Below are 8,780 nucleotides of genomic sequence, written 5' to 3'. Positions count from 1 at the left end.
TGTCCCGTGTTACTGTCTGTCATAGCTTCCCCGTGGAGCAGTGCTAAGATGTCTATGTAGTCACCTCTCAATATTGTATCTTCAGTGTTCCAGAACTCCCACTTGGTCTGACACGTCTGCATAATCATATTCTCAGCTAACCTCTATGAAACCCTTAAAGTCCTGAGACCCCCCACCCCAGATCCCAGAAGAGTGATCCTATGTCATGAATCAACATTCCCAGTCTGAGCCGGGATCTGAATTTTTCTCTCCAACCCCCTGAATTAATGACTCTGTCACCCAGCCCAGCTTCTCCCTCTCCAACAAGGAGGTTTATTTTCTTAACAATCAGGAAAGCCTCACTGATAAGTAAGTAACTCATTACTTAGCCTCAGGCTTCAGGGCAATCCATGCCAGGCGTCTCTGGCACCCCTACTCCTGGAAACTTCCCAGTTTCAGTCTGCTCCACTCCTTTCCTGAAGCAACAGCCCTAGGGTTGCTTCCATGAGCCCGAGCCCCTTGCTCCAGGGTCCCCGCCACAGGAGCTAGCTGCACTCCAGTATGGCTTTCTATCCTCAGGGCATAGCCTGTCTCCATTCCTCCCCTCCAAGTGCCCATTAGCAGCCCTTTATAGGCCCAGGTGTAGCCCAGCCCTTCGGACTGGACTTGTCTGCTCTGGTCCAGGAGAGCTTCACTTGGTCTCTCCATGGGAACAGCTACCCTATGGCAGACTCCAATCCCAAAGTCTGTGGTCTGTGCCATCTGTTTTTCTCCCATATCTCAAACCTGAACCCATGTGGGGTGACTGGGACCACTTCTGCCAAACTCCCCTCTGAGCAAACCTCCAAACTCTGACACAATTGTAAGATAGCATGCAACAAAAGTGAAAAGCTGTTGACCTCTGATGGAGCCACACTAACATCAGCAACCCCAGACCCTCCCCTCAATATTGTACCCCTTCCCTTCCAAGCCCTGTGGCTAAATCCATTGTGGGTTTCCCACACATGCAAAGATAATAGGCTATTAGAGTTAAAATATACTGTCTGGAGCCGAAAGGAGAACTACCAAAAATGAGAAGTTTCTGCATCGAAATAGTAAACAGATTGGCTAATTCAGTATCAGTTCTGCTTATCCAAAAAATCCCGCTAACTAGAACATATGGGAATTCCCCTTTTTAATGCATATTTTGCTTTGTTATTGATGTTCTGTAAATAAAAAAGACTTTAATACAATGTATGTAATACATTTTCTAAATATGTGCAAAACTATGTGTAGTCTCTCTCTCTCTCAGCTAAAAATAATGAAGAGTAATGTAGATTGTTCATTAGTTGCTGAAGGAGATAATTGGCTATAATAAAATAAAATGTGTTTTTAAATGAACAGGCCATTTATGGTGTTTCCAAGTAAGGGCAATCTGGTCAATAAAGTGGTAAATTGAAAGAGTAAAGGACTCTTTTGTTCCTGTTATATCTTTGTCAATTCCTAATAGAAAACATGTTACTTTATCAAAATATATAGTAACTTCTTTTCATCAAAAATAAGATACAAAAAAGTGAGCTGTTATGGACTGATATGATCCTTGTAGATTGTAGCAATTTTGAGCATTACCATGTAAAACATTTTTCTTCATAACTTCAGGTATTAACTAATACACAGTAACTAATTAATAGAGATTTCTGAGAAATTTTGTACCTCCTTTGTAAGCAGATCTAGGCCAACCAGAATGCTTAAGTGCAGCAAAGCAAGAAGTATTAAAAGAGGAATATAGGGCTAAATCCTGTAGGCCTTACATAGGAAAGCTTCTTAATGGATGGAGGAAAGGCTCTGATTGACAAAAATGGGCTTTGAATCAGTCCCTTTAGTATGTGCTTAGCATTTAGCACATGAAGAGTTCCATTAAATGCAACTAGTCTGTGAATACATCATGCTGTTCATCTTAGAAAGGAGATAACTAAGGGGGGATATGATAGAGACTATAAAATCATGAATGGTGTGGAGAAACTGAATAGGGAAGTGTTATTTACCCCTTCACATGACACAAAAACCCGGGGTCATCCAATGAAAATAATAATAAAACAAACACAAGGACATACTTTTTCACACAACTCCCAGTCAACCTGTGGAACTTGTTGCCTGGAGAGGTTGTGAAGGCCAAAAGTATAAATGGGTTCAAAAAAGAATTAGATAAGTTCATGGAGGATGGGTCCATTAATGGCTATTGACCAAGATGGTCAGGGATGAAACCCCAAACTTTGAGTGTTCCCAAACTGCCAGAAGTGGACACAGAATGGATCACTCAATAATTGTTCTATTCTGTTCATTCCTTCTGAAGCATCTGGTACTGGCCACTGTCAGAAGACAGGATACTGGGCAAGATGGACCATTGGTCTGACTCAGTATGGCCATTATGTTATGTTCTTACTACTTAGTACAGCTAAGATTTCCTCATAACTAAAAATCCAGTGATAGTCCTAAGAAAGAACTTTCTTTTATATTTTATTTAATACAAGCAAGAAATTCTGTAAGACCATAACTCCAGAACATGCCAGGCACAAAATTATTTGTAGACATATTTCAGCCTTAAAAAGCATGATGCTACAAAACTTCATTACATCCAACCCACTCATCATTTCCATTATTTTCAATTATGACTAGTATTAACGGGAACACAGCTCCAGAAAAAAATTCACCCTGAACATCTGAACATGAAATAATTAGAACAGTAAAATTATTATGAATATTTTCTTCTCCTGCCCTTTCATAATAGGCAAACTATATAAGAACACTTTTTACACAATGATTTCACTAATAGAAGTGGAAATAATAATTTCTACATGTATTACATGTATTTGTGGGTACACAATCAAATACTATGAGCAAGATAGTGATTTGGTTAACACAGTGTCATTCCACAGTAAATCAGTTGAGTTTCTTACACATCTAGTTGCATTATAAGCAAAATTAACACAGATAAAATCCAAGAATTGGTAAATTATCTTGTGATCTACACCACAATCATTTCAGTGGACACTGGCAGGTTACTGTTAATAGTTGCCTTAAGGTTAGCCCAGAAAAGGCCATGCTTGCTTTTCTCCTTTGGCCACTCCAGGTATGTTCTCTTTGCCATGAGAGCTTTCAGCTTGTGATATCTGGCAGGAATGAGATACTGCGGGATTGGTTCCAGTAAAATGAGGATTAAGCTATTGGAACTTTCACTAAATAATTTGTGATGGGCAAAGTAAAGCTCATAGTGGCACCATTCACTCTGGACAAAATTGGGAGACAAAACAAAGATTGATTTGTGGCTTTTCTCAATGCAGTTGATAATGTTCTCAATGATGCTTTTGCCAGGAATGAAGTTCCTCTCATGCAGACAGATCTGTACAGACCCATCTTCCTTCTCCAGGTTTGGGATCAGATGATTCTTCACCCAGAGGGAATCCCGTTCGCTGTATGAAATAAAAGCATGAAACTGTAAAATGCTTTGCAGATCTTCGGGATGACTGTTCCAAACCCGACGTTTTGTTTGTGTCCACTGCCACATCATCTTCAAATACCACATTATATCAAAATAAATACACAGAAAGGATGTCACAACCACTACCACCACTGTGACAACTAGAGCTATAACAAGCAAGAGAGTTGTATTGCAAGATAGTTCAGACAACTGAAAGTCCTTTAGCTGGGTTCCCTTTAAGCCATCCGGATATTCACACACATAAGACTCTGGCCAGCCAACCAACCTTCCGCCTGATTTTTTTTCCAAATTAACAAAGTCTCGTAGTTCACAAGAACACTGGAATGGATTGTGCCCTCCTCTGAGCGCTCTGATATTTTGACAGCTGTGGAAAAAGTCAGATGATGGGGTGAGAACTGAATTCTCTTCTATATTCAGTAATTCCAGACCCCTAAAATGACTACACCCAGGCAGCTCAGTTAACCTGTTAAATGCAATGTTTAGCTCTTTCAAAGCTTTCAGTTCAGTAATGTCTTTGGGGACAGTTCTGATTTGGTTATTTTGTAGATCGAGTATTTGGACACTGATTGGCAAACATCCAAAAACTGAGTCTGTCAATTTGTTTGAGGACAAATTCAGTTTAGCTAGCATTCCAACCCAGTGGCAGTGGTTCTCATTCTCATTCTCATCGTAATACAACAAGTTCCTACTTATGTCCAAGTGTTTCAGTGATTTCATTTTACTCGTCATGGAGCTCACCTTGGAAAGTTTTTTTAATTGATTCCTCTGTAGAATAAGTGTTTCCAGGAGATCTAATTTATTACAGCCTTGAAAAACCATATCTGTCAAATCATTGTTTGAAAAGCTTAAAAAGCGAAATTGACTTCGTTCGGAAGGGCAAAGCATATGTATTATCTTCGAATCAGATATCGTCAAGGCTGTAATGTTCATCTCTGAAAATATGCGGTATAGGTCATCCTGTGAAAAATAGAATACTTCAATAGAAACATTCGTTATTATCAGTGCTTTCATGGAAGTACCAGTGTAGTTGAAGGATTGCTTTTTAATATCTGACAACAGTTTCATCTCAAAGATATTGAAATATTCAATGGATGTATGCCACACGATCTGAAGAATTCTAATAAAGTTTTTCCAGGACGTTGTAATATTGTTCAGAGTAAGATTTTGTAATCCTGAGGTTTTGTTGAATTTTGACAATAATTGTATTAAATCACTGATTCCATTCTCTGGGATATTTGACAGTACTAAACTGTCCGAAGTATTGTGTACCACATCCCAACTGGAATGGTTTATTCTGTTATCTGCTGATGCAAACTGAAGCCTCTTTGTGTGTGAGAGTGGCAGGCTCTTGGTTTCATAATCAGAATGGTCTTCTAGTGAGCTGCTGGAATAGTTTGCAATAAATTCATTTTCATCAGATGGCTTGATATTGTTCCAGAGAGTTATTATAAAGACACAACTACAAAGGAGAAAGTTTGTAAGGGGTCTTCTGTTTTCTGCCATGTTGTTTTGTTATTCTTTATAGATGCTCGTTGCCCTTCTTCAGCATTTCTCCATACTGGTTCTAATCCTATAAAAGAATTCACATTAAATCACTATTAGTAATGACTAAGTGAGTGTCCAATATAAGTGTTAGGGTCTAATTCTGGAAGGTGCTGAGTGTCCTTCTCTCCAACTGATTTTAACAGCAATGGAGTGCACTCTGCCATTCAGTAGAGGCAACGCACATTGATGTTCATTCATGTCTGTTTAAGGGGGAAAACACACAATTACTACTTTTTAAACTCTTCCTTTTTAAAAAATTAATATCATTATTGTAAAATGTGTCCGACTGATAGTTTAGGAGACTGAAATCTACTGTGTATGCATGAGCAGGGACAATGCAAGCTTCCCCAGACCGTACAAAATGCACCTCACTGTTGAACTAAAGGGACTAACCCTAGGAATAAGAGTTTCCGTGGTCATCCAGTCCTTGGGTTCTTTCCTGAGGCTGCCAACAAGGAAATCAATTAATCTCAGTAGATAGAAGTTTTGTCACATAAACCTCTGTCCAGTAGGAACTGGATTGAGACCAACAACTAATTCATTTCACATAACCTGTCAAAGAGCTATCAGAAAGCAATACCTGTCTGTCACTGCCACCCTAGGCTGGAGGGAAAAGGCTAGCTGGACGGGAAAGGTCTCAGAGGAGAATAGGCTCTATCCCATTCCCAGTCTCACAAACCCTCCTTGAAATTATAGTTTATTACAGGGGTTCTCAACCTTTTTCTTTCTGAGCCCCACATGCTATAAAAACTCCATGGCCCACCTGTGCCACAATAATTATGCCAGCATTAGGGGGCAGCAAGCAGGGCAATTGCCCGGGGCCCCATGCCACAGTGGGCCCAGAGAAGATAAGTTGCTCAGGTTTTGGCTTCAGCCCCGGGTAGTGGGGCTTGGCGCCCCAGGCCCCAGCAAGTCTAATGCCAGCCCTGCTTGGCAGACCCCTGAAGCCTGCTCGAGGACCCCCAGAGGGCCCCGGACTCCGGGTTGAGAACCACTGCTTTATTAGACGTAACATACTGACATTCCTTGCCAAATCTTTACTTATGTTAACAATTTTTAGCAGGTCACTAAGTAACAGAGGATCAACTCATTGACTTACAACACCTTTTTAAAAAAGTATGTTGAACCAGAATGAGAAACAAATTAGAAATCTTGGGGCTAACAGGTGCAGTATTTTTACCTCCAGAGACCTAGGTTCAGGTTTTGGCTTAGGTGTCAAGTTAAATTTAGTTTGCTTTTATCATGGTAGTCCCCAGTGGATACCTGGGCCTGGGCAGAGAATGGCAGTATAAATGCAATCCTCAGCATGGCATGAGACACTTAGCTATCTGTTCCCATATTAGGACTTACTCCAGCTACTAGGCATGAGTAACTTGGCTACTCTGTACTACAGCTCAACAGGACTGGGCAAAGCAGCATTCACTGCCCCAACCTCCTTACCTTGTGCTTATATGGACAACACTCTTTCTGTGTTGTGCAGGATCAAACCTTAAGTGAAATGCCGCCCCATTCATGTAAGAGATGCTGCAGCACAGCTGAATAAGGCCCTGAAATATACATTACCATCTTTCTTTCCTTCCTTCCTTCCCCTTATTGCCCACAACATAATTTCAGCCATGTTTTATAGGTAAGTACCAGCTGAAAGGAGGCTATACATTTTCCAGCTGCTTTATTAAAATAAATCCTCCTTTATTCCTGAATGTTGATCATTAGAGTCAAATTATTTACATATACATTCGTACATTCTTTGTCCACTTTCTCATGCCCAGAGTTTCTTTTCGAGAAAGAATGCTCTGTAGTACAATGAAATTGATAAGAGTTAAAACACGTCTGTGATCTTTAGGGTCTATAATTAATTGAGAACTAACATTTGACAGAGCCGTGGTCAAGGCAATTTTCATTCTGAATGATCCCAAAGCACTTAAACTTGATAAGCAGAGCATCAATAAAATGCAATCACCTCCTACCTGGTAGGTGCAGCCAGATAGGCAACCCATATGTGTGGTAGTGGTGAGGAATTTAAGCCAAGTTCACATGGGCAAATCCCTACTGTGTTTAAAGTTCCATAGGATCCTTATTATACACGGAGAACAGACAAAATCTTGATTTTTAAGGTCTCATCCAAAAGACCACTCACCACCCACGCAAAGTAAATTGAATAAAACCAATGTTAACTACAGATTGTTGTGGTTGAAGTCTTCTACAATGGAATTGCAGTCAGTGCCCTCCCAGACAGTCACGCTCGCCATATATATTACAGGTGTAAATTCAGCAAGGAACTTGCCAAGTGTGGTGGCAAAGAAAAGCCCTCCGCCTTCCCTCCACCAGAGACATGAGACAGGTTTTGGTAGAGTTCTTCCAGAAAGAGCCTGTGAGACCAATAAAGCTTACCAGTTCTTGGCTTTGTTTAGTATTTTGGTTAGGGAAAGTGTGGTGTTCAAAATCAGAATATATTCAATTTTATTTGTGTTCTTAGGCAAAATTTCCAACTATTATTTAATCCAAAATTGTTGCACTTAGTATGAAATAAATGTTCATTTGACAAAGAGTCAAAATCTGAGCTACTAAGATCAAAACATAGATGTTGGGAGCTCACTTCTTGTCACGTGTTCATTTCTCACTCTGAGCTTAGGCAGCACCTGATCAGCCCCTCCCAGGATCAGACTCTAAAACAGGTATAAACCTGGCACAGCGGGTGAGTGGATCAGAGAAATATGATTGACAGGCTAACAGAACTGCACAGCGAGGAAAACTGGTGACTGACACAGCTGACAGCAGGCAGGCAGCTAGCTAAACCCAGCGGAATGCAGGCAGAGAGAAACTAAAAGCAAACTTTGCTACTGTTTTCTGAAAGAGACAAGCTTTCAAGCTCCAAACCACAGAGCTCAAAAGCTTGTCTCTTTCACCAACAGAAGTTGGTCCCATAAAAGATATTACCTCATTCACCTTATCTTGCTCAACAACAACAAGGAGTCCAGTGGCACCTTAAAGACTAACAGATTTATTTGGGCATAAGCATTCGTGGATGCATGGAGAAGAAGTGGGTTTTTTACCCATGAAAGCTTATGCCCAAATAAATCTGTTAGTCTTTAAGGTGCCACCGGACTCCTCATTGTTTTTGTGGATACAGACTAACACAGCTACCCCTCTGATACTTGTCTTGCTCATATCCTGGGACCAACACGGGCACAACGCTGCAAACTGTTGTTTTCTCCACACTTGAACTCCAGGCACTCCTGAAATCATGGATTCTTGTCATAATTGAAATACATTTTAAATATTTAAGATTAGAACTCTCTATTAACACACAAAATATATGGAAAATATTGAAAAGTCATTTAAGCATGGCCATATATTTTGTAAGATACCATTATAAGACACAAACCTGATGTAAAAATATATAATTGATACAGGTAAAATATATTGTTGCTTTGTCTCCAATCCTGAAAACACACACATGCACAAAAATGGATTTAGTTGAATCGGTGCAAAGCTCTCAGGTAGACACAGTGATACCAGTATAAAGGTGTTTATATTGCTATAATTTCTTTCACTGAATTTACTGAACTCAAATGAGGTTATGCTAGTCACTCACACACAGACTAGAAAGCTAATAATAAACTTTAGTTCATAAACGATTTACAAAACGCGTCTCATCTTCTGAATAAGATGCAGAGTACACAACACTTTAAGTTAATCAGAGGTCTATTTAAAACAAACATAAATTAATAGTCCTTTCTTACCAGGAAGTCTTGCTGCGCAAATAAGCAGAAAAATT

At 39.9% G+C, this 8,780-nt stretch overlaps 1 protein-coding gene across 1 annotated transcript; it reads right to left on the bottom strand.

Annotated features, from left to right (window-relative positions):
• Window positions 1–2,490: 2,490 nt before the first annotated feature.
• On the bottom strand, window positions 2,491–8,780 carry LOC144264217 (toll-like receptor 6). Its single transcript, XM_077815748.1, has 2 exons — window positions 8,746–8,780; window positions 2,491–5,027 (listed from the first exon to the last, which is right to left on the bottom strand). Exon 2 carries the CDS (start codon window positions 4,958–4,960, stop codon window positions 2,984–2,986), a length of 1,977 nt encoding a protein of 658 aa, XP_077671874.1. The 5' UTR covers window positions 4,961–5,027; window positions 8,746–8,780; the 3' UTR covers window positions 2,491–2,983.

The sequence above is a fragment of the Eretmochelys imbricata genome, chromosome 4 (assembly GCF_965152235.1).
Source record: "Eretmochelys imbricata isolate rEreImb1 chromosome 4, rEreImb1.hap1, whole genome shotgun sequence".
Taxonomy (NCBI): Eukaryota; Metazoa; Chordata; order Testudines; family Cheloniidae; genus Eretmochelys; species Eretmochelys imbricata.
Note: the sequence above shows the minus strand (reverse complement) of the source record. Positions and strands in the feature narration are given on the sequence as shown.

Coding starts and splice junctions, on each gene's coding strand:
- LOC144264217 (XM_077815748.1), bottom strand. CDS start 4,960: ATGGCAGAAAACAGAAGACCCCTTACAAACTTTCTCCTTTGTAGTTGT.